Genomic DNA, 27,336 nt, shown 5'->3' with positions numbered 1-27,336 from the left:
GGACATACTTTTAGTCACTGCCTCCATAATTAGACTGTTCTGTGGTCGGTGTTTACGGGATAGTTATCATCTAATTTGGCTACAGGCACAAATCATATCTTCAGAACCACACTTGTGGGAGTTTCACCCATTCATACATGATCCCAACAGTCACTGGGTTTCACTGAAGTCATCTCTTAACATCTAACAAAACAAAGAGGACCACATGAAGCCGTCTAGCCATGAGAATAATTAGGCTTTCTCTCTCTCCCTTTGTGACAGTCCCCATCTATATCCTTCTAGAGTCCACTAAGTAAAAGGACATGGTGCCCTAAAGCTAGTCACTAATGGGATACTGAGCTCTGGACATGGAGAATTTGCCATTGAATTATTCACCAAGAATCCAAGTGCTGTCAGATTGACGTGGGATGATTGGGAGGTGCAGAGGCAGAATCAGGGGCTTGTTAGGACTAGAAGGCAGACTCTCCAATGAGATGGCTCCTTCGGTGCTAATGAAACAAGACTGGGACAGAATGGGCAGGTGAAGGCAGGTGCAGCCACGTCTACAGAGAACTATTGACATTTTGTCAATGGCTAGAATCCTAAGGAGTTGGTAGAGCCTGGTAGCAACTGCAAAGGGAAAAGAGACATGAAAGGAGCAAGATTCTTTTTCCTTTTGAGGGGGATAAATGAGAACGGGGATGACCTAGTACAGACAATTGCTTGTCTGTTGGCCTGGAGAAGTAATAAATTGGGTTATCCTGTCAAAGTCATCTCCTGGTCTACCAAACAGGAGAGAGGGTTATGTACCCACACAGCTTCATAGAAGTCACAATAATAAGCTAAATGTCTCTTGGAGCAAAGTTACTAGAAAACATGCCATTTCTTCCAGGGTTTTGGTTTGTGAATTTCAGATGCAAAAAATCCAGACCCCTGTGTGGAACATGATTCAAATGTGAGGCTAACAAAATCAAGAGGCTCAAACTCAACATTTGAGCTGTCATATTTTCCTGCAGAATGTCAAATGGGCTCAATGATAGGCCAGAATTATCCAGTCTGAGCACTGCTGCAAATCACCCTTGGATAACCCCAAATAATAAATCAAGCTGGCATCCTTTTTCTTTTACTCGTTTTTGCCTTAATGGGAAATGCTGAGGGAAAAGGTATCATAGTTTCATAGCAAGTCCAAAGCAATCATCTTCCTATAACTGATGACCCAAAGCTACCCAGACCCAGGATTCCCCATTTAGAGCAGACTCTCTGGAGCAGGAGCTTTTAATCATCTTCCACACATACCAGCTCTGCTGGACCAGGGCAGAAAAACAGAAACCTATTGCCATTTCATTTTATTTTATTTTATTTTATTTTATTTTATTTTGATGCTTCTTTGGAGCTATATGTGTAGATACCTGGTGATGGAATACACGAATGAAACAAATGTTAACCAAAGTCGAACTCTAAAGAATGAGGAATTGCTCTTTGGCATAGGCCATTGCTTATTCTAAAGTAGGATTTGTAGAAGGCAGTTAGTTCCACCTTGAACCTCATTATGGGTAATAATTAATCTTTGGAATACAGCATTACTTGGGAGGGTTGGGTGTGAGCACGAGAACTGGACACGGGTTGTGAACGTGCAGGGACTGAAGAAGGCTGCACGCTCCAGGACCCCTTGGGCACTGCTGACCTGCTGGGTTCTCTTCTGCGGATGTGATAAAAGCCAGCATCGGTGAACTGGGTGCTTGTCCATGGCCTCCACCCCTGTTTACCTGGGAGCACCCCCTCCCTGTAAGGTAGCCTGATCTATAGGTGGCAGAGCTCATCTTCCCGCTGCCTTGGTTGTCCTCCCCGCTCCTTGTTCCCTTCAGTGAGTGCAGAGCCTGCCTCCGTGGGTTGGACAGATAGACTGTTGGTCCATCACTTTGAGTATAAGATCTGTACCTTCAATGTGTCCTTCTCCTTCTCTATCCGCTGCTGTTCCAGATGCAGTTTCACAAGTGCTGACTCTTTGGCAGAGATTTCTTCTTTCAGCTGATCTACCTGATGGGTCATAATCTGTAATTTTCTCTTCATTTTGGTTACTTCATCCTAACAAAATGAAAGGAGAAATGTTTGAAAGTGAATTAAATAGACGCCATTGTCTCTATGGAAGTTCAATACACATTCAAGAACTGCTAAGGGAGGCTCTCTCAAAATGATGGTCTCCTGAATAGTTAGAACTCGGCTATTCCTTTGTACAGCATTTTGCCGTGTAAAATGCACACCCATGTGTTCAGCCCAAACTGTCAAGGAAATAAACTTTTAATACTTTATATAATTTTTACTATAATAATACTTTATATCAATTTTTTATAAATAACACTGATTATCATATTCCAGGGTATTATTTTGCATACAGATATAGTTATTGCTTTCTAAAGTTATACTTTTAACATATAAGCATAAATAAAAGAATTAAAAATGTATGTGGATTAAAAGTTAGTACTACCCATACATAATGTGCATCCTTATTTTCCCCTAAAAAATTTGGGCAAAAAATGTGCATTATACACAGCAAAATACAGTCTATTGTGGCATTAACCTCAAAGTACTCTATAGCATGAACTCGCAAAATATTCTTATGAGATATATACAAAATATGCATAATGAATATGCCACACACACACTTTATTCCTAGTTTTACAAGGGAGGAATTGGAACCACACAACATTATAACTAAAAGATTACAAAGCAAAGCTCTGCAATTAAATGACAAGAGTAAGCTGCTCCCCTCTGATTCACAGCAGCTATTAGCAGTTTTAAAAATTGGAAACAGGAGAATAGCAATTCTACATAATAATTAAAAGCAGGACCACGATCTTCACATCCTATCAAGTTACATCATTTCCATTTCAAATAATATGACAGTTATGCATAAATGAATTCCATGAGATTATTTTCTTGATCTGTTCTAAATTCTGTCATTAGGATAACAGAAACTGCTGTAAAGCCAGGATGGGAAGGGATCAAAATGTAAAGAAATAAATGTATTGTTTACCTGAGCTTCAACCAGATTTTTGCTATACAGGTTCCTGTCTGACCTCACAGCTTCATACAGGTTCTGTTGCTGTTTTAATTTAGTCTCTGATTCTGCGATTTTCTTTTTGAAGTCAAAAATCTGCATTTCACGGACTTTTATGTCTTCCATGTTCATAAGGACCTGGCGGAGAAAGTATTTGAAGATAGTCAAACAGCCCATCTGTGATCTTCGATTCGGGACACACAGAGATTTTTATCATGGGGTGGTAGCTAGTAGAAACGCCAGCAATCAGCCGATCTGGCTGTGGCTATACTCACTGTGATACAACACAGAAATTCAACCCAGCTGATTAGGGACAAACATTCCTTTTTTCTACTCTGGAGTTCTGCTCAAGCATGAAAGCTTAGCACAGTGATTTTGTAATCACAAGGGGGTGGGGGATAAAGGAATTCTTTCAATTCTGAAAACCTCCCCTGATCACCCCAACTACCAAAAAAAAAAAAAAAGAAAGAAAGGAAAAAAAGGCACAAGTTTAAACAGATCTTAACACAGAGCACTTAGAAAGATAAGAGATAACTTAGCTGTTTGGCCACACAGGCATCTTGATCAAGTTAAACACAAAAAAGGAAAGTGCCCTTTGAACATTGACAGCAATCATAACACTGTCTTGCGAACGTCACTCTCACTCCATCGGGGAAACTCAAAGGGCTTTATAAAAATGTGTTCCATTGTGTGCAAAACACTTGTAGGAAAGATAAGATTCAGGCGCGACTGCCTCCTTTCGCAAGTGTGGAAACCGAGGCGCGGATTTCCACAGGGAGCCGGGGCCTCTCAGCAGGCAATCCACGCAGTAGGAATCACAGTCTCGTGACTCGAGGCTGCAACGTCCACAGAAACTGATTTTTTATGGACAAGCTTCTTCAAACATTTCTTAAGTAGAAAAAGGTTAGTGAGGAAAGACTGATTCAATCGATGGAAGTCTGGTCTAAACAACACATAGAACTAGAACACATAAGGAGAAAATTCTTAAGATGTCACCACGTTTCAATGAAGTTCTCTTAATTACTGGGTACAGTGGGAGAGAATAAACAGCAGTGTGACAGAGAATGATAGGAAGGGGATGGACCTGAAATAACATGGCCAAGGGAAGGTTCTTCTGAAAAAGAGGTTACCTAGAACCTCAAGGTTGAAGAAGTACTTAGATTTTGCTGTGCTGACATTCCATGACACAGGTGTGGGGTACCTATGAATAACATGTTCTCACATCGTTGCGGTGCCGAATTTTCTTATTTCACTTGTGAAATTAGTGTTCTGGAAAATGCACTTGGAGAAACCCTGTGGTAATGTTTTTCCTTGTTCTGGAATGTTTTTCCAGAGTCTGTGATGGCTGGTGTTTAATGCATTTATCCTTTATATCTTTAAATAAACACCTTTCCAAGTTTTCTTGGACTTACAATTAAGGAGAGATGGGATTAAATTTTACAAAGCAACTTTTCAGCATATATTATTTTGTAGCATTTTTTTCTTTTTGGGTCTATTGATTTGATATACTTGTATTCCTTTTATAATTAATTATATCTCTTTGTACATAATTCTACGTGTCACCATTTACAATAAGTATATACATGTGAAACACACATTTATGCTCTTTTCCTTATTCATTTGGATCTTCCCTCTCCCTTCAGCTCCCATCAGCCCTCATCAATACATACAGTAACCAGGGTAACAATATAGTGTGTGTTCTTCCAGATTTTTCTTTGAATTCAGCGTGTTTTATTCAGGTCTGTAACATCATCATCATAACAATAGCTAATACTTCTCAGGCACTTTCTATGTACCAGGCATGTTACACATAAGTATTAATTCATTTAATCTTCCAAAAAAACCTGTACAATAGACATTATCATCACCCCAATTTTACAAACCAGGAAACTGAAGTTGAAGAAGCAATAGCACTAGTTGAATAGCTATTCAACTAGTACATATACGGATACAGGAATTTGTTTTCTTTTGTTTTGCTTTTGGTGTTTTGTTTTTATTTTTTATTTCTTTTTATGCAAAATGGAATCTTCTTATATGTACTAATAGTTGTATGGACCTTGCTTTTTAATCACTGGAGAATACCCTGTGGAAACCACATGGAGGAGCTCTAATACTCTACTGTGCAGGGGTACCGCCATATACTCAGCTCTTCCCCATGATGGGCATTAACTTGGTTTCCACCTTTTTGCCACTCTGAACCATGCTGCAATAGACAGTTCTGTACATATGTCCTTTTACTTCCTTCACTTGTGCTTTTACTTCTGTTGGGATGGATTCCCAGAAGTGGCCTATCTGGCTCAAAGACACAGATCTTTTTAAACTTTAATAGATATTGCTAGATTGCTTTCCAAACTGGCTGTAACGCTTTACATTTCCATACCACCGGCCATAGTTTTCTTAATAGAAAACGCTCCTTGTGGTTTCAGGATAAACTCTCTTTGGTAACACTGGGTGATTCTTTCAATGTATTGTTGCATTTGGTTAGCTAGAATTTCACTTGGGATTCTGCATACATATTCATAAATGATCTAAGTCTATTGCTTTCTTTTTTATTCTATTTTAAAATCACAATTTCTGCTAGTTTCAAAGAATAAATTGAGTCCCTTTCTGTTCACTTACTTATTCATTCACTCAACCATGTATTCACTCACTCAGTGAACATGTATTGAGGACTTACCCATGGCAGACACTGTAAAAGCACTAGTGATGTAAAGGAGAATAAGGCTCCTTTCCTACCCTCAAGTTCACCTCTAGTGACTGACTCAACCACAAAATGGATAATCGAGGAGTGGATAAATCCAGGAAACTGAGATATGCACAAAGTGTTATGAAAGACTCAAACACTAGAAGGTTAATGAATCTGAAGATGGTCCTACCCCTCTTATCCAAGCAGTTAATATTTGGCATTTACATAATTTGTGGAAACTGCTTCTGACTTCTGATTCCTCAACCATTCCAACCTCAGACCCCAAGGGCTCTCATAGGCCTGGATTATATTCATTATCATTTCAGAAGGCATGGGTCATATTAATAGAATACTACATAGCAGAGAAAAAGAAGGAATTCCTACCTTTTGTGACAGCATGGATGGAGCAGGAGACTATTATGTTAAGTGAAATAAGCCAGTCGGTAAAAGACAAATACCACATGATCTCGCTTAAAGGTGGAATCTAATTAACACAATAAACTAATGAGCAAAATAGAACCAGAGGAACAGAACCATGGAACAGACTGACAGCTAGCTATAAGAAGGGAGGAGGAAGGTGGGGACTGCCTGAAAGAAGGTGAAGGAATTAGTCAAAAAACATACATGAAGGACCCATGGACACGGACAATGGTGGAGGAATGACTATGGAGGTGGGGGCGGGCTGGGTGGAGGGGGACAAAGAGAGGGGGGAAATGGGGACAACTGTGATAGCATAAACAAAAAAAAGAAATGCCAATCAATATTATCCCAAAGAATACAAAGTGTATAAACAGCACTTTTTCTAACTTTATCAAAAATATATTTTAAAGTCTGAGAATTATCTGATTCTTAAAAATTTGAAGAAGCTTAATTCTATAACCATTAGGCCTTCAGTGTGATGTTGGAGCTAATTTTCTCTCAACTTTTTTGGTGGCTTGATCTTCCCACATTTTCTACTTCTTCTTGAGTCAAACCTTAAAATATACACACATTTTTGAGAGAATAAGATTTATCTATTTCAACCAATTTTTTTAAATCTATGCAACTAAAGTTGTACAACATATTTTTGTTTCTACTGTTTTATTATTATTTTCTATCACCACTTTGTGTGGAAAGAAAATGGCCCAAGGTAAGAATATATACAGATATAGATGTATTCTCAACACTGAGATGTGGTGAATGGCATGGAAGGTTGGTCTGAGGTGTGGAATGAACAAAATTAGAAGAGCTGAGATGAGGAGGTCTAGGCAAGAAGCATGTGGATAGATCTGAAATGAAAAGAAATCCCTTTTCTTCTTCATCATTTCTTTGATCCATATCTTTAGATTCACAATGAGATACCACTTCACACCAGTCAGAATGGCCATCATAATCAAATCAACAAACAAGTGCTGGCGAGGTTGTGGAGAAAAGAGAACCCTAGTACACTGTTGGTAGGAATGCAGACTGGTACAGCCACTGTGGAAAACAGTATGGAATTTCCTCAAAAAACTGAAAACGGAACTGCCTTTTGACCCAGTGATTCTACTGCTAGGATCATACCCTAGGAATCCTGAAACACCAATTGAAAAGAACCTGTGCACCCCAATGTTCATAGCAGCACAATTTACAATAGTCAAGTGCTAGAAGCAGCCTAGGTGCCCATCAGTAAATGAGTGGATCAAAAAACTATGCTACATTTACACAGTGGAATACTACGCAGCAAAAAGAAAGAAGGAGCTCTTACCCTTTGTGACAGCAGGATGAAATTGAAGAGCATTATGCTAAGTGAAATAAGACAGGAGGTGAAAGACAAATACCATACGATCTAACCTATAAGTGGAACCTAATCAACAAAGCAAACAAGCGAGCAAAATAGAACCAGAAACATGGAAATAAAGAACAAACTGACAGTGACCAGAGAGGAGAGGGGAGGGGATAATGGGGAGAAAAAAGGGAAGGTTCAACTCAAGGAACAAGTATATCAAGGACCCATGGACAAGACAAGAGGGGGTGCAGAGGATTGAATGTGAGACAGGGTATGGGCAGGGCAGGAGAGAGCAGTGGGGGGAAAATGAGGACAACTATAATTGAACAACAATAAAAATTTGGTTTAAATTAGTAGCGGGTGGCCTTTCAACATTACCACCACTAGTGACTAAAACGGAATAAATGCAAAACCCGAATAAGGTATCTGTGACTGGGTCTGTTACCTGCTTTATTATTTTTTTTGAAAGAAAGATGCTCTCTTGGCCTATAATGTAATCATTTTATGAATATGATCACCTTTTTGGGGGGTCATTGAAGTGAATAGATTGAAGACACTTTGAACAACAGGATCGGCATTCAGAATATCAAGCAGCACAACAGAGAAAAGTAAAAAAGCCTTCTTCAATCACTCTGAGAGACGTCATAACAAGCACAATCCTTTGCACAGACAGAATAATACTCCAGAGAAAGGATGCAGTCAAGAGCATTCCTTTTCTGGGCATCCAACCAACAGGATCCATCTCTCTGCAGTACAATGCACAAAATCACAATCTCGCTTCTGCCTTCTTGAAGCTGGAAGTAGTAGGAACCCAACATGATGTCAAGAAGATCAAAGTCATTTAAGTTAAATGACAATAGGTGGGGGGAAAGTATTGATACTAAGGAAAAAGACAATTTACAAAGCCATTTAGTTCTACGTGTTGGGAACCAATTTGTTTTGATGGAAATCATTCAAAGCAATGCCAGACAGAAGTTCCAGTCCTGAAAATTCACAAAATGTGTGGGGTGTTACTTCACTACTTAGGAGCAAAACTTTTAGTCAGCAAAATGTCACCCATTAAAAACGGTTTATCAGAGAATGTGGGATGCCAGCAGTGCGGCTGGAGATTAATTAATTGATTACATTTTAGATACCTCAAACCAACTCATGAGATAAATCACACCCAAATATAGAAAGTTTTATTACAGCCAGGGAGTTGGATCTCCCAGTATTTGTAGGTCTGCTTCAGAGGAGCCCAGAAAATGCTTATGGTGCGCTATCCGGGTGCAGTCCCAGTTTATAACCTGCTCCTTCTACCTTTTCTTTTTCTGTTAAAACAACCTGCCAATAGAAATAAGACTGAGATAAAAATCAATAACACATTATGGAAAGCTGCAGCGTAGTCAAAACATTATATAGACGAAGGCAGGGTAAGAAAGTAGGTCACTGAATTTGGAACCCTTTAACTTGCATTTGATGAAATATCAGTGCAATAATCTTCTCAAATGAGTTTTTCTGACTCAGTGTCAATGGTTTGAATGCTGACAACGCCTTTACCTTCTATAATGAAACTGAAAAACTCGCTCTCTGAAAAAAAGGACCTATGTGCCCAGACATGTGAAATTTTAAGTCTTCATTTTCTTGCTTTCTTGTTTTAACCTCTATGTTAAATGTGTAGCAGCATATCTATGTGTCTGTTGTTTAATAATTATTATATTATATTATACTATGATGGATATAATCATGCAATCGCTACCTCAAGAGAGCCATTATATAGGATCTGAGTGAAAAAAATGTGTATTTGTACCAGTATATAGGTACCTAGCATATCACAATTTAATCATTTCATAAATGCTAACAGATTATCATGATAGGTTAGCATTATGTCATATTGCTTTATCAGGACTTAACAAATCAGTTTGATTTTTCTATGGATCCTATTCTGTTCTGCAGGAAAATAGTGATCCATAACATACTTCTTTTATTATAATACAAAAAGCTTATAGTTTGTGTATGTCCCCTTGAAGTTCCTCTCCAGGGTTCTAGCCTATTAAAGATGCTCTGTATAAAACTTCAAATAAATATCAAAGAAACCGGAGCTTCATTTCATTATGAACTGTCTATTCAGTGAACAATATTTCTTTGATCTTTTGCTTTCTTCACTTACTTCCAAGCCCTTGAAAGCACATTATTATTCATTTCTCGGAACTGCGGTCTAGAAGAGCTTTGCGTGACACTCTTTAGGCAAATAAGCAGAGAGCTGAGAAGCCTGTGAGCAGGGATGCTTTGTGAAAGGCTGCTTTTGGGCATGAAAATGTCTGGGGGGCAAAGCCCGGAAGTTTAATATTTAGCATGAATAAAGAGGGGTCCTAAAGGGAGCCGAGTACATGATGTGCCAAATGCTCCTCAGACTTAATAATTAACTACAAATGGTTTTACCTAGAATTTGTAACAGCTCAGAAAAAGAGTAAATATGGTGGACCACAACTTGTAATGCCATACCCAGTGCCTCTCAACTTATCTGAACAGTAAAATTTAGAGTGCTGCAGAGGAAAAACCACGAGGATAAAAAAAGTGCTGAAACACTCTAATAGATTAGTTTACGGTTCCACAAACATTCACTCCCTTTCCTTGCCCCCATCCTCTCTGTGGAAGGAGTCTATTTGCCCTTGCTGTTGAGGCTGGGCCTGGACATGTGACTTGCCAGAGCCAATGGGATGTCAGAGAACATTAGGCAGATAGAGTGCCAAAAAATGTCCCTGCGCGGTTAGATTTTTCCTTCACATTCCTTCCTTTCTCTATGATAATACCATGCATCCGGGAGGATGAGAAACATGTAGAGCAAAACTGGACCCAGCCCCCTGCCCTGGGTCAAGCCCAGGCAAGCCCAGCCTAGATCCCCTGACCACCAGCCAACTGCAGGTGTGTCAGTGAGAAATAAGTGCTTATGTTTGCCTGCCAGTGAGATCTGATGACTGTTTATCATGCAACAATATTATAACAGATGTCTACTGAGACAAACGCGTAAGAAAAGGTTTGGGATTCTGAGCCATCCAATTCTGGCTCAAAAGGGAATCTTCTTTCTCGTTTGCAAGTGCTGAGTCTGATTAATAAAATGTAATGTAGGGCTTTCAGCCTCTTAAATTGCACCTTTTATCTCTATAAAGAAAAACACAGAAGGCAAATTCTGATACTGTTTTTTGTGGCTCAGAAAAAAAAAAAGAGACCTTTCCAGAAGCCACGCACACCTAAAATTGCCAAGGAAAATTCAGACAACATTGTCCATTGTGACATGTTACAAATGAATTTAAAGGGAGGGCAGACCATAGTGATGCACATATTATTGAAGAATTTACTATAGACACCTAAAAGTAAGTCTTTGACTAGTTAATTCAGACATCTAATTAGGCTTCCATTCATTCTTTAAAAAAAATTTGTGTGCATACCTATTTAGTGAACAAGTAACAGGAAGAGCTCAGAATTGAATGAGCCTTGTCCTCAGGGAGCTTGCAAGCAGAGCGAGGCAAATGCAAGTAACAGTAAGTTAACAGGATTTCCTCAACTACCAGGCAGGGGAATCAAGTACAGAGAGGTTATAGGGGTGACTTTTAGTGGGGATCCTTGGGAAGAGTGGGATTTGATTTAGTCCTTGAATGAAGGGCAAGGTTTTATTAATGTTTTCTTCCCTTTGGGGGAACAGGATACTAAAGTAATGCATCATCATTTTAGAAAAATTTAAAAATATAAAAAGCACAAAACAAAGAAATTAAAACAATATGTATCTAGACATACCACCGAGCTATAACCACAATTCACGTGTTGGTGCATGTCCTTCTACTGCTTTTCCTATGAAAACACGAAGGCAGCTAGGCTTCTGCTTTATCTTCTTGCCTAATTCTCAGACAGTGCTTTTCTTTACCACTGTAGGTAAACTGCGCGCGCGCGCGCACACACACACACACACACACACACACACACACACTCACACACAGCTTTCTTCCAGGGCAAGTCTCTAGGAGATCCTCCTGTCACTGACTGCACAGCGCTCCCTTCATCTCCAGAAAATATTTTCCCATCCCATCTCTAATCTGGGGCTCAGTTCCATCATCAGGGACCAACTGTCAATAAGCTGGTTTCTATTTCCTGACTTCTTATCTCCTATCTTCTCTTTGATAATTTTCATCTTTCATGTTTCTCCCCTTTGCGCTCCAGGAGAACCACTCAGGTTTGCCCTCCACTGATTCCATCTCCACAGCATCAGTTCTGTGCTTCACTAGCTTCAACATGGATTTTAAATCCGCCGTTGTTTTCATTTTGTTTGGGTTTTGTTCGTTTGTTTTTTGGTCTCTTTAGGACTGCTCCTTATTCTATCCATCTCTTTCATTTTATTTTATCTTTGCTTTACCCTAGAGGTCAAGTCATCTCAGACTTACAACCCAAAGATAGTCACATGTCCTTCTGGGAGCACCCTGCCCGTAACAACAAAAAGTCAAGAATCCCCATTCTGTAAAGCAGGAATTGGGGACAGAATTCTATTTCTCCTATTTATTATGGCTTTAATTTTCTGTTTTCATAGAAGTCTAGATTGTCCTTCAGCCCCTTGTCTCTTGCCCACACTGACCCCTTTCTAGGATGTGTGCCCTCACTTCCATCACCACCCTATGCATTGCCCCCTGCACAGGGCAATCCAGACTTGGGGTTGATGCATCAGAGGGTTTGAGGCACAGAGCACAGCGAAGAATTAAAACCAAACAGTGTGGGGCATACCCCTGGGTCCTCCCCGTGGTCCCCTCTTCCAGGAGAACCCAACCTACTGCTTTGACGTTAGTGCTGTCTGCTCTCCTCGCTCATCCTTTCCCATCTCCTCCACATGCCCCTCCTTCCTCCCCTCCCCAAGTTCTTCTACTTTTCTTATTTCCCTTTGATTCACTCTGGTTCCTTGGACCTCACCTTTCAGACCAGTGCAAGGATCAAGGTATTTTACTAAACAAACACTCTTCTTTACATTAGACAAAACCTGACACTGATTTTTGTATATTTATACTCTTTGGAGGAAGCCGAACATTTTCTTCCATTAGGTTGAGCCTTAGGAAATCACTGAGCATCAATTGCTTTTCACTTACAAAAAATGGCCATTTCAGAGGGTTCAACCTAAGTATCTTTCCACAGAGGGATTTTCAAAGCCATGCTTTTACCCTGGGGCTTCCTGAGGCCATTCTCCTTCTCTGCTTCAAAGGCATATTTTTTCCATAGGCCCCATTAAGCTGCTTTTTTCTTTATTCATCCTTGAGCAAGGTAGGATTTATTATACCCTAGGAGCAGCTCTATTAGGTATCGCAGGATGGTGATGGAATGCACTTTCAAAACTACAGGTGGAAACACAGTGGTGTGCAGAGCTCTGTCTGGTACCCAACCTCTAGTATTCTTTGATTTAGTGACACTGGAGGAGCCCCAGGCCCCAATGCCTATCCCTTATCCCTGTGATGTAGCCTATGGAAAACAGTAACTCCTAGTATGCCCCACTTTCAGGGGTGATGCTCTCTGCCCTACCACATCCCCAAGCCACCATCTTCAGGATGCACTGAGCAACCACCAGTTCCACACTGCCTTCCCACTTGTTCTTTGTGTTCCCCATAATTGCCCACAAAGCTAGACATACACAGTTGACTAGCAGGAAGGGGATTGACCTGGTCAGTAGAGACACTGAGTCAGGGAAGAGAGGGTGGAGAGTTCTAAAGCATCTTTCCAGCTCTTCACAGGTGGTCTCTTTGCTGAAGTAAATTCAAGGAACCATGGGTTGAGGTCCAGGTAGATCGTAAATTCAAGGAACCATGGGGTTGAGGTCACCTTTGTGGGCTTTAAAATTCTCATCCATTCTCTCTTCTACTTCAGCATCAGGCTTTATGTCAGCCCTAGTGTTTGATGCTGTTACAAGTTTTTGTCTATGTCTGCACCTTACTGGCATTTAACAATAAGCTGAGAAGAGCTACATTCAAATGCCACTTTAAACATACTGCTGAGCTATTTATCAACAAATTTATTTATTTACTTATTTGCTTCTGTATTTATGAAACATTTACTAACATTTACTATGTACCAAAGGATTATTCTAACTAATAACAATAAATACTGCCTCATTTAACCCTCACAACCACTCCAATCCATTTCCTATACACACAGATGAAACTGGGGTAAAACCCTATATGCCAAGTAAGACAAAAGTAGGTTTACAGTTGTGAGTGTGCAAAACAGTTTACTCTTGTATTATTATTTATTCATTACTGTATTATTGTCCATTCAAATAACTGTGAACCTCCTTTTGCTCCACCCTGTATAATTTTGCATTTTGTTTTTATCAGATTCATACTGTGAACATATTACCCATCTTTAAAAATATTTTTCAAGCATGTGATTTCAATGGTACATAATATTATACCAAATATATATAGCACTTATTTTAAAGACTGTTCTTTTATAAAAATCATTGCTTTTCTTATTTTTCCATAGATTCAGCTTTAAAAGAAGTTGCTGGGCCAAATGGACAAACTTGGAACAAGGTACGCTCTGGAAGTCAATGGAAATATCAGCTCCATGACGTCCTCCCCAGCCCTTGACATTATTCCTCAGCACCCTATAAATAGAACGCACGACAGATAACTTTCTGCTTGTGGAAATGAGGGATAGTTGGGTGTGTATGTGACAGAGGAGGGGGGTAAGAAAAGAGAGACAAAAATATGAAGAGGAGCAAAAAGACATTTATGGCCTTCATAGGAAGCCCAGAGATGACACGAGTTGCTATAGCAACTGATATACGCTGTCAGGGTTAAGAGGGAGAAAAATTATAATTGATAAGTATATTTTAAGGACTTGTGTTTAAATTATTTAGGTGTGACATTATATAATCTTGTGCAGTTAAACATCAGGAAACTTGTGAAAAAACAGTTGCCAGCAAAACTTGGTACTAATATCTCTCCTTCACAAGGAAACAGAGAAAAATATACAATCCCATATTGAAATCAGTGCTAGCATTCTCTCATTCATCATCTATTTGTTTAACAAGCATTCTTTGGTGCCTAATATTTACCAGTATGCTGGAAATTAGAAATGAGTAAGATAAAGGCCTTGCTCCCAAGAGCTCACTGTACATCAGGAAAAACAAATGCGCAAATAATTATACTAGAAGATAATAAGTGCCATTCCAAAGATATAAACAAATCCATAAATTAAGAAGTGACTAGTTCTGCCTGGGGATTCAGAGGAGGCTTGATCTTAGAGATGAACATAAGCTGGGTACTGAAGGATGAATAGGAGTTTTCCATGCAGAGAAGGGGAAAAAAGATCTCCCAGGGAGAACAAAGAGCTTGGACTCGGTCTTTTAAGTCAGCGCATACCAATTGTTGTATCTTGCATGGGTGACAGGTATACATAAACATACTGATTCACTCTGTTCACCAGATGGCCAGGTGAGGCGGGACCCAGGCAGCTAGCATCCTTAGGTTTGTCCCCTCCAGCCCTGCACAGTCTCATCCACATTCCCACATGCTGCAGACATGCTATTATCTACATGTGCTGTGATGCAAAAAATGTTAGGGAGCACTGCCCCAGGTGGCAGACAGGTAACAAAGGTTGGTAAGGCTGGAGTAACTGTAAGAGCACATTAGAATGTTTAACAGTTAGCTCTGATAGTGTAATGGCAGCCAGGAGTGGAGAGAGACTGATTATCAGGAAGGAGAGACTGATTGTCAGGAAGGAGAAGAAGGAGGCTGCAACAGATCATGTGTTCAGATATATTCAGTGCCTCACCATATAGGTCCCTCCTTTAGGAGGATCATACTCCGACCCAGGGCATATGATCAGGCTTCACCATGTGACTTGCTTTGGCCAATGGGATATGAGTGAAGAAGCCCTGTGCCCTTCCCTTGCCAGGAGAATCTCTGAGAGCACCTTGAAGGTCCACTGTTACACTGTTTTCCCTCTGAAGAGGCCAGCACATGCCAGGAGAGTCCGTTGGAGTGAAGAGGGCATGGAGCAGGGCTGCAGCTGACCCTCAAGGGCCATTAATGTGAGCAAAAACAAGACTTTGTTGCTATAAACCCCTGGGTTATTTGTTACAAATTTAGCTGACTGATGCCGAGGCTAATGGAGTAGCACAAGCCAGAGAAAATGAACGCCTGAACTGACAACTAGCCCTCTTAGAGTCAGTAAATCAATCACGGGAGCTCCTCAGATGATGAAGTCAGAAGAGAAATGATGATTTTCAATAGCTCCCAATCAGGGGTATGGGAGTCATCTAGGGTTGGACGGATCGTATGCCTTGTACTTCTCTAAACTCATAGTCTGCAAATATCTGCTCAGCATTTATTTAGCTTAAATGGGAAGAAGACATAAAACTTGTTTCCCACTTTCTTTATGTTTATAACTCAAGTATTTGTTGTGCCCCTTGTCATCTTTGACATTCCACTCCAAAAAGCAAAACAAAAGCATGCAAGAGCATCCGGAAACCCTGTAGGATTTACTGCAGATTTCACTGAGGAGATGGAAGAGACGGCTCTGCAATCATAGCAGACAGCACTTTGCTAGGGGCAGGAAATCTCATTAAATGAGTCTTTTCTCACAAACTCTCTTCTCAGCCTCATAGCTACAACTTTTCTTCATTCCCTAGCCCCCACCCCCACCCTGAAACTGCTGCTCATTGCCGTCTGTGAATGCACCAGAAACAATACCAGTCTAACCACTTACGCTTCATGCAGGCAATGTGCTCAGACAACTCCCTGAGGTCATTCTTGAAGAGACTGCCTGAGCCTTCTCCCTCGTAAGCAGTTTATGAGACGTGGAGTCTGAAACTTGGCTACACAGTGGAAGGATTTCCATTGCTGGTGAAGTTTTAGGTTCGCAATATTTTTAAAATAAAAATGCTCTTCGAATGTGTGACACAGTTCATTGATGCCAGTATTCACTCACCTCTTAACCCGAGGTCCTTTAAAAAGATGGTTTTCTCAGCAGGGCAACAGGGAGGATGGAGAACCCAGGAATTGGAGAAGGGGTTCGGAAAGGGGAGACTGAGATTGCCAAACACAAGCCTTGCCCGTCTCACTGTTTGGCCCAGGGTCACCCCCAGGACAGCTCTTATGCCGTCAGCACTATTCCTCTCCCATATTCATGCAAACCACAGGCTGAAATCTGAATAAATCGTCTGTGTCACAGTGGGACGACCAGAAATGTGACAATCAGAAGGAACGTGCCGGTGCTCCCTCCGCCCGCGTCACCGAGGAGTGCCTTACCTTTCGGGTGAGATCACTGGCTTCAGTGATGTACCGATCTCTCTCCTTTTCCAGTTGGAAGATGATCTTTCTCTGCTTCTGAGCCTCATTTCTGTAGTTCTGGATCTCTTCCTCCAGGTTCCTCTTGGCCTGTTCATGCAGCTTTACCAGCTCTGTCTGTTTCTGGGTCGAACTGATGGCCTTGAGAATATTCTAAAAATAACAACAGCAGAGCAACCTCATTACTCGAAATGTTTGGGGATTTGGGGTTAAGTTTACCCTGCCTCAACCCTAAAACAATTAGACGCATTGTTTTTGACATGAGTAAAGACAATCCTATTCTCTATACCTAATTAAGAGCTGCTGTGTTAATTTTGCGCAAGATAATTTAAACACCCCTATAAATGCACTAAGTGACCACAATGTCCCTAGGAAGTAAGCACTATATTGCTCCCAGGAAACAGACTGAGAAGTTACACTACTTGCCTACAAGTTCATATAACAGAGGAATGGTGGACCAAGATTTGAACCAAGGGCTGGCTGACCCCAAAGTCAACCTCCATTCCAGCTCTAGTCCTTTCCTTGTGAGCTTAAAACAACTAAACTAATCATGTAACAGACTTTGACTATAAACTAAAACCAGCTTATTAAAAATGAAGATACCTAGAGTTAACATATAATCCAAAAATTTCATTCCTGCTTATGTACCCAAAAGAATCAAAAACAAGTATTCAAACCAAAAAACTACACATGAGTCTTCACAATAGCACTATTCACAAAAGCCCAAAGATGGAAAAAAAACAAATATCCATCCACTGATGAAGAGACCATGGAAATGTGGTATATCCATACAGTGGAGTATTAGTCAGTTATAAAAAGGAACACAACATGATTGAAGATGGAAAGATTATGCTGAGTGAAAGATATCAGACATTAAAGGCCACATAAGGTATGACTCCAATTCTATAAGTATCCAGAATAGTCAAATCCATAGAAACAGAAAGCAAATCGGTGGTTTCCAGGCTGTGGGAGGAGGGAGGAGTGGGGAGTACCTGCACAACAGGACAAGGGCTCCTTTTGGGACAATGAGAATATTCTGGAACTAAATAGTAGTGAATGTGCTAAATGTCACCAATGGTAAATTTTGTCTTATGTGTATTTTAACACAATAAAAAATAATTAGCCCAGTTTTCTTAAAAAATGTATACACCTGTATCTGAACTCCAGAGATTGTGAATGGATTTGGAATGGAACACGGGCATTATTTTTTTTAAAAAGCCTGCACTGGTGATTTCTGAGGCTGACATGGAAAGACTTGGGCTTGGCCGTGCCAGAAGCCAGGCTGTTTTCTGAAACACAGAGTTGATAGCACTCAAGTCGGGCAGCCGTGCTCCTGTAAGAGAGTCTGCTTCTCCAGCCATAGTTGAGTGGACCAAATGACCCTTCTTGGCAACTTTTGAAATAGTGCTCTTCAATTTTTGTAATTCAGTAGAAGATGTAAACTTGGGAACTACCGACAATAGCCATTTTCCTGCCGTATGGACTGGGAAACAGAGCAAGACAATCTGCGCTGAAAGAGCGGAATAAAGCAAAAACTCAGCCGAACTCTGGTGGTGAAGAGAGAGGGCTTCTGTGTATCTCAAGAATGCCAGGCCAGGTTCCTACCAGTTCCTGGGTTCCATGAGACACCTCGTAGTCCTTCCCCAGCCTAACCAATCAGACCTGTAGCCAGGTCTGAAAAGCACTGAAATGGAAGCAGGTAAAATGTACATTAAACCTTGCTTATGGGATGACGAAGAAAACAGAAAAGGTTAACTTGATTTTCAAACATTGAACTAAACATTTGCTCTGTAAAAGACACAGCCACTTCAATAGGACACTGAAAGAACCAAAATATATTAACATCGCTGCCTGTCAAAACTATGTCAGTCGTCCAGTCAGTGGAGGTGCATTTCAAGTCAGTGGGGAAAGAATGTATTATCAACAAAAGTTGATCGCATACCTACAGGAGGTGGAGCACTGAGCTAGGTAGGCACTGAGAATGCAATGGCCAGGAAAGGAGAAAAAGTATACCTTGTCCTAAGGGAGGAATTGTCATTAGTCAAATTGAACAAATAAATGTCAAAGTAATGTTGTGCTATGTGTTCTATTGTGGCAGAAAACCTATGGGTTCTTTACCACTAAATATAAAATATAAATGGACTAAATATAGTGCATGTTAAAAATAAATTTAAAAATTGAAATCTAATAATATTATCTACATGCACAAATTTATAGAAAAAAAGAAAAAAGTTTCCAGGATTATGCCAAAAAAAAAATCAATGATTTTCCTAAGGAGTGCTTTGCATATAAAGATATTTAATCTACAATTTCCTGAGAGTCAGTAAATAGTCTACTTTAGGCCAAAGGGTAACCTATTCTGTTACCATTCGTTCAATTCTGGGGGACTGAAAGAAATAAGGAAGAGTCAGAGTGAGCTTTTCATAGGTTGTACCCACGCTGATGAGATAAAGCTGTCTTAGCCAGAAGCCATCAGGTGTTGGTTAGGAAGCAGGCTCCCACTCCACACCTGGCCAATCGATCTCACCTCCCTGAAGGAAATACTTGAGCAGCAAAGTTTATCCTACACCTTTGAAAGTAGTTCATCTCCTACAAACGATTGACTCTCAATGAAAGGAATCTTCTAGGGATGAGAGGAGGAAAAAGGTAGGTGGGGTCTTGCCTTAAAGGAAGGATCTCCAGGCCTCAAGCTCCTCCAACCCCTCCCTTAGCTTTGGACTGACTGCAAGGAGCTCAAAGACGAGGTGAAGTAAGAACTGAAACAAAACCCAAACCCTACAACAATCCTGAAACGATGGAGGCAAAGTTAGAGACTTTACATCACCAACCAGCCATCTGATACCTAACACCTCGAAGTTAAAATTTTATTAGCCGTCAGTTGCATTTTCCAGATTAGCAAAAGTTGTAGATTATAGCTATTAAATTCAGAAATTGTAATCAACTTTGGCGATTTTGGGTGCTAAAAGCACACCAGCAATAAAAACAGAATGCACAAACCACTCTGAAATAACCTGCTAGTTTACATGATAATTCTCCAAAGTTCCTTTGTGCTCACAGTTGATAATGCAGTTTCAAACCCCAGCCAGTGAATGTGGCACTGCAGACAGCTGCTTAGAGGAGAATGGAGCACCATTATTTGTTCTAATCTATTTGTGTTTGCCTCAGAGTTTCCTTTCCCCATACAACCTGTTATAGGCAGATATGATAGCACTAAAGGAAGACATTTGCCAATGTTACCATAACAAACTCACCTTATTTAACATGTCTCTTTCTCTCATCAGCTCATCCATTGCTTTCTTATTAAGTTCTGCTTGCTTCTTCGAAGCCTCCACCTCTAAATCACCAAAGAGAAAAATAATAATAAATATGAAGTCAACCTAGAAGACAATCTGCCAAAGCCAAAGTGATACAAAAGCTGCTTTATAGGTTTATCTGTAGTTATACAACTGCAGTTTATTAGCTGTTACACAACCTTCCTTATAACTGAGATAGGTCTCCCATGTCATAGCAAGCAGACATAAACTGAGGTGTAGCGTGACTAAGCCACACGCCCAGGGTCTGCAGCCACGAGGTGACAGAGCTCAGACTGGGAGCTCAGATTCTCTGACTCCAGAAAGTTCTTACTCTTTTTAAATCTTTATTATACAAGTAGTTAGAAACACAGAAATTAGAAATAAAAATAAGCAAAAAGAAAATTTCTAATCAACTGCCATCTATTTAGATTTTGACATATCTCTTTCCAGGTTTTTTCTTATGTAAATTATATGTGTGTATAATTATAAATATATACATTCATATATCTGCCAAAAGTAAATCATGTTACACATATTGTTTTATAACTTGCTTTTACAATTAACAAACATAAAATGAATGCCTCTGTATATTATAAATGTGCATCTACATCAAAATTTTCAATTACTGCATATTTCACTACATGAAAATGTGTAATTTATTTAGCCAATCCCCATTTTGAACATTTAAGTTTCTTCCATTTTATTTATTTTTCTGTAATTATAAGCAATGATCCTGTAAAAGTTCTTGTTCATTTGTTACTCCAGAAGTGGTAGACCTGAATCAAGGGGGATTTTAAAAGAAGACATTTCTCTCCTACTGCCAAATTTCTCTCCAGAAAATTAAGAGCAATTTAATTCCAAACCCAAACTATCATCAGGTATTATCATTCTCTTTGATCTTTGACAAATTGATAGATTATTAACACCAGTGTGCCTATATTTAGTTTACTTTTCTTTGACTAGTAGTTGACTACTTTTCATGTTTAATGACCATTCATTTGTATTTCTGTTTTTCAAATTGCCCACACTTCCCCTTTGCCCATTTTGCTCATGAATTGTTTATCCTTTTTCTGGATTTTTAAGAACTCTTTACCTTACTAACTCATTGACAATATTTTGGTCAATTTGCCTTTATATATAGCCTTTGGTACATTAAAAAAACAGCTTTTATCTCACTAAATCTCTCAATCTTGGCCTTATGGTTTCTATATTTGGTGTTAATTTTTTCCCCCAAAAAAGTAACTTATTGTCATGCTACCATTTTTTTAATAACCAACCCACATTGCACACTTGTATGAAACAACACCTTCATCTTAAATGATAACCTTGGGTCTTTCTGTGGCCTTTCCAATCTTTTGCACTGATCTATTCATTTAGACATCATCACTATACTATTTAATTACTAAAGCTTTATAATACACTTAAATTCCTGGTAAAGCAAATGCTCCCTCATCGCTCTTCCAGAATTCTGTGGCTATTGTCACATGATTATTCTTCGGAAGAACTCTAGAATCAGTTTTCAAGTCCCAGTAATATAACTCAGTGAAATTTTTATGGGAAATATTAAATATATAGATTAATTTAGACAGATTTAAATCGTTATTACATTAAGTTTTCTCAACCAGGAACTTGTTATATCTCACCATTTTTCAAGTCTTCCTTTACATTCCTCAATAGAATTCTGTAGCACTTTTAATATATAGGTCTTGCAGATATCTTGGTAACTTTATTCATAGATATTTTATTACATTAGTTGCTATTGCAAAAGGGAATTTTCCCATCATATATTCTAACTGATCCTTTGTACAAAAGAAAGCAATTGATATCGATATATTTACTTTATAACCTGCCATCATATTCAACTCTTGTTAGCTCTGGCAGTTTTTCAGTTCATTTCTTGGGATTCGTGGTATAAAAACATATGGAGGACCCGTCCTCCTGCACAGCATGTGCGATGCCGCTCTTTGATCAGGCAGATGAAAAGGAAGAGGTCTCTGAGAAGACATAATGGCTAGTGATGTCTACAAAATCACAAAGAGTGTGATGACCTCTGTAAATATGATTTCAGGATGAAGAATTGGGTTCAACACCAAATGTGTAATTTTTTTTCAAAGCTTACAACAACTGCAAGCAAAATACAGAAATTTAAACATGGGAGTGTTTTGAAAGTCACTACGCCCGTTACAAAACAAGGTCTAGGGGTTCCATTGTTGTTCTTAGCTGTCACTGTAGACGTAAGATTGTAAACTGGTGCTAGATTGTGAGCATGCTGAAGGCAGCAACCTCCATGCACCCAATGCGTAGCGCAGTGCCTGCACGTAATAGGCACTCAATTTATTGAATGAAAAGAATAAATGGATGGAGAAACTGTCAAGATAAAAGATTTCCCCCAGGTGTCTTAGAAGAAAAAAAGAGCTGCACTTCTCCAAGTTTACACGACAGACGTTTCTAATAATCTCATCTGGAAATTTAGATTTTATCTACATGTACGTTTTTATGCTTTTACCTATTTTGTCAGAGGTTACAACTCACGGCAGCCCTCAGTGGGTGAATGTAGTGTTCCTGGCTCATGCGGTCTGGTCTGGTCAGAATTCAGCCACCATCCTCTGTCTCCAAGTCCAGAACTTCTTTTGACACATCAAATTTAACTAGTATACCCTATTTTTAATTACATCCTTTTCAGAATGAGATGGCAGTCTGTCTTATTACTTATATAAATAGTAATATACCTGGATAACAATAGATGACCTTTACTAAGCACTTACTATGTGCCAGGCACTTGTCCCCATGTGTTTTGTGTGTATTAGCTCATTGTATCCCTCAATAGCTAAATACGATGGAGGTGGGATCTGAACCTAGGCAGACATGACTCCAGAGTTTGTGTCCGTAATGATTTTTCTGTGCTATACAGCCTTCTGTAGCACCTAAATTTTGCTCTGCAGGCCAGTGGGAGAGCTGCTAGAACAAACGTTTGCCCTATGGTAAAACACTAACAGGAAATAGAAATTAGAAGCTATTTATTTTTGTCCCACTGGTCCCAGAACCACATGGCCTCAAATATTGCTCATGGGGGACATTTACTCTAATTTATCCTCTATCCTCTGTGGGAAAGGGGACTACTGCTAAAGGTCATGTAGAACCCAGACCTAACAGTATAGATGTTAGTGACCCCACTGACAAATACTGAGCAATGCTTTGGCCTGGATTTACCATGTGCCAGTCAATCTGGGGACGAATTTTTAAGGTATTCAAAATGACGATTCCTCCCTGTGGCCTGCCAGCAAGTTTGAACGTTGTCTGATTGGTTTCATCTGGCCTGGTTTGCGTTTGTACTCACGGAGCCCTGGGTTGCTGAATGACACCAGTCACCAACGCAATGTTTATAAACACATTTTTTTTAATGATGGACATGGACAACTGAGTGGTGATTGTGGAGGGGAGAAGAAAATAGGGGGGCTAAATGGTAATGGGAAAAAGTACAATAAAAAGAGCTTTTTTAAAAAAAGTACAAAATGATTCTCAGTTTACCTTTCTCTAATCCCAAGATCTGATTTTTCAGAGTGTCCTTGTGCTGCTCCACTTCTGCCTTTTGATCTTCAATCTGGTGCAGCTTCTTATGGATTTGCTCTCTGATCTTGTTGAGCTTCCCAATGTCAACGCGCATCTGATTAATTTCTTCCTCTTTGGCCTGTAATTATTGAGAGAGAATTAACCAGGGACACTCAGTGAATAAGGGGTCTGTGACTGGATGATGGCAAACCCAAAACCAATAAAAGAAAATTCTTTCTATGTCCGTGTGAAGTTCATCTGTCAGGTTAAATCAAAACACTTATTCTTTAGTTTTTAGGGAAATTGAAAAACCCTATTCTCTGAATAAAATCTGTGACTAAATAAGCTGAAAATAATGCAAAGACTGATTAAACCTGATGTCTCGAGGCACGCCCAAATGTTGAATCAAACGAGATAAGAATACTGAGTTGTGTGTATCTTAAGTGTGTGAATTTTGTGTACAGATACTATATTCAATTAGCAGTTCTCAGACTCACAAAGTGATCTCTCTTGAAAAACTATTAACATGCCACAAAATATTCAAATACACTTTTGTACCCACATGGCCACTGTAGTTCAATACGCACACTAGAGGAGGGAGTCTTCCTCCTCAGAGCACGTTACCCTATGGGTGTGCATATGGACAGGTAGACGGGGCAACATTAATGTGTAAGTCTACATCATACTCAAAGGTAACAAAATAATTCTAGCAAAAGGAAGCACCATATTTTTGTCTATGGACTTCAAGTGTTATGAATTTTTTTAATTCAAATTAAACGCATATTTCAAGATGTTGTCATTCTTAGAAATTACTGGGAAAGCAACCAATGACACTTCTGCAAATAAAGGTTAGCAATTATCCCCAGTTCTTAACATCAAAGAGATGGAACTTAGCTGAGCATCTTATCCTCAGATTATTGGTAGAGGCAGAATCCCATCCACTCAGGACCTGGTAACAAAAATCTATCATTTTTCAAGGTGCCCCGTTCATATTATCAAAGGGGAGAATTAATGGCATAAGTACTTGTACTTTAATTTCACCTTAGGGGCTAATATATTATTTTACCTTAAGTAGTCATTTCATTTCTGCTTCCACTGATAGCACTCTCATAACGAATGGTTTCTAGCCAAACCATTCTGGACTACTTTACATGTTCCTCAGCCTCAGGCCCTACAGCGTCCACATTAATTGACCTAAAGTCCCTTTCACTTACAACAATATGTTTTAGTTCAAAAATTATTAATCTAGAGTCCCTGCTTAGACTTCAGAAAATTTCTGGAGACTCTGAGATGGGATGTAAAACAAGACACAAGAAGTACAGTAAGCACGTGTGCCTGTGTGTGCACACATACACAGGCATACACTTTTGATAGATTCTCGAAAGGGCCTATGATGCAAAAACGGTATGAGTCACTACTCAAATCTAAGCATTATTCTTGATTGGCCACTCACTTTATATGCAATATTGTCACATAATGAGAGTAGGGTTTATAGATGTTTTAGAATTAGTGATAAACATAAAGTTGCTCTGTTAAGCATGTAGGCATAAACTATGTACCCAAGCATAAAACTGCTGTCCAAACTTAATTTACAAGCATGCTTCAAGGAGAGGGAAAAGAATAGGAAATTTGCATTGGACAGAGCAAAAATCATGCTTCTACAATCTTGGATATAAGTACTCAACAGAACCAGCCCATCCCCCACCCCACCCATTCTACCTTCTCCATACAAGTAATAAAATGTAATCTGAAATGTAACTTTCTTTGCTATTCACTCATGTAAATGGCTTCTAGCTCTGGCCAACTGGTGACTTGCAAGGCTAAGTAAGTTACACAGATGAACATCTGAGCTCGCTTTAGAAAGCATTTGCATAATCATATGATCAACACTCAGGTTTGCAGTTTTGTAAGTAAGAATGGAAGCTACACACTGTTTGCTTCCAGGCATAAAGCAATCGTGGTACCCTTGCGCCTGTCTGATGTATCAAGACTAATGCAGGTTATAGAACCAAGGGCTCAACCACTTGGCAAACATGTATTAAAAGTGAATGAGGGAGAGAGATCTATCACTTGATGGTTACTTTGAGCTCCAAGGTCTTCTGCTGGTTTTCCTGGCATAGCTGCTCACAAGCCAAACTGTGTTGTTCATTCTCTTGCTGAAGTTTAGAATTTCTCATCTGAAACTGCTCCAGTTCCTTTGCAGCTCTCTCATTCAATATCTGGAAGAGGCAGAAAGAGCTGGTTAATGCTTTTTAATCTGATTACAATGTCTGCGTATCCACATAGGAAGCCTCACAAACCTCCTGGGACAATCACAGCAGTCATACTGCTTTTGTCTTTGTAGAGATGGCTCTTTATCCCCAGTGAAAGCACTAACCCACTCAAATATGATGAATGTTAAATGGCTAAGGAAAATGACGCTTTATAATGAGTAACACAGAGAGAATCATTTTCTTTCTGAGAGCCTTGGGAAGTCATGTTCACAGGTGGTGGATAAATATTTTAATACCTGTTTGCCATTTGGCAGGCTTTGCATATACAACAATTGCTATAATCATTGCAAATGAGTTAGAGATTCAAACGAGGTTTATCTGCTGTGGGTCTTAGAAGCTACATCTTCAGAAGCAAATCCTGCATTAATGTGCCTACTACATTTTCCGGAACAGAACCATTCACTAACACCAACACAGAGATAATTCCCCTTTAATCCAACTTAAGTCAAAACCATGCAATGGCAGTGGAATGATTTCTATCTGACTGAGTTCAGTATCAGCCAGCTTTTCTCCTTCCATACCTTGACTATAAATATTATAAAAACAGAGGATTAGATTTTAGGGGACCATTTCTATTGGGAGAAAATTGGGGAGATGGAAGGATCTCAAATGGGCTAAAGGGAAAAGAAGAGAGAAGATAAACACATAAAGCTGACCCTTAGACAACACAAGGGTTAGGGGTGTCCATCCCACACAGTCAAAAATCCATATATAACTTTTGACTCCCCCAAAACTTAACTATAGTCATCCCTCAGTATCCAGGAAGGGACTGGTTTCAGGACCCCCTAGGATACCAACACCCATGGGCGCTTGAGTCCCTGGTATAAAATGGCAGCAAACAATGCATACAGTCAGCCGTTTGCAACTGCGGATCCCAAACTGCGGACTCCTAAGTACGGATCGAGAACACTATTTTTCATCTGTGGTTTGTTGACTCTGCATATGTGAGACCAGCAGATAAGGAGGGCCACCTGTACACTGATTGAAAAACATCTGCATCTCGGTGGACTCGTGCAGTTCAAACCCGTGCAGTTCAAGGGTCAGTACAACTTTCACGTAAGTGAGAGTTAAACATGAAAAGAATCCATCCAATTTCCCATCAACTGGGACTAAATAAAATACAGCTGGCTATGCTAAAAATGGAATTGTTTGACATGAGTCCTGGATATTGCTAAACAAAGCACTGTCATTTTATCATGATGTCCAAAATTCTCTCAGATTTCACGCATAAAGAAGTCTCATATTTTTCTCAAGGATACTATGCATTGTATGTTATCTATTTTATTTCTGGCTCTACATAAAATAAATAAAGCAACTGACAAAGAAATGTGTTCTAATATCTATTTTTTAAATAGAAAAATGCTATATGGCTTGGCAATTCTTTGGAAACTTCCTCAGAGAAAATATTTTCAAGAAATGACTTTTTTCCAATTACATGAATTGCTTCTT

At 39.5% G+C, this 27,336-nt stretch overlaps 1 protein-coding gene across 1 annotated transcript in view; it reads right to left on the bottom strand.

The window, feature by feature from the left end:
- CFAP58 (cilia and flagella associated protein 58) overlaps positions 1-27,336 on the bottom strand; it is a 105,603-nt gene that overhangs the window by 54,632 nt on the left and 23,635 nt on the right. Inside the window, exons 6-11 of the mRNA XM_045854520.1 lie at positions 25,696-25,833; positions 23,594-23,753; positions 20,024-20,106; positions 16,734-16,925; positions 3,014-3,175; positions 1,918-2,064 (exon numbers count right to left, since the gene is read on the bottom strand). Of these exons, the coding sequence (XP_045710476.1) occupies positions 1,918-2,064; positions 3,014-3,175; positions 16,734-16,925; positions 20,024-20,106; positions 23,594-23,753; positions 25,696-25,833 (882 nt within the window). The remainder of the gene's footprint in view (positions 1-1,917; positions 2,065-3,013; positions 3,176-16,733; positions 16,926-20,023; positions 20,107-23,593; positions 23,754-25,695; positions 25,834-27,336) is intronic.

This window comes from Phyllostomus hastatus, unplaced genomic scaffold, assembly GCF_019186645.2.
Source record: "Phyllostomus hastatus isolate PE091 unplaced genomic scaffold, TTU_PhHast_1.1 phas_scaffold_1066, whole genome shotgun sequence".
Taxonomy (NCBI): domain Eukaryota; kingdom Metazoa; phylum Chordata; class Mammalia; order Chiroptera; family Phyllostomidae; genus Phyllostomus; species Phyllostomus hastatus.
The sequence above is the reverse complement of the archived record's forward strand: the minus strand, read 5'-3'. Positions and strand labels throughout refer to the sequence as shown.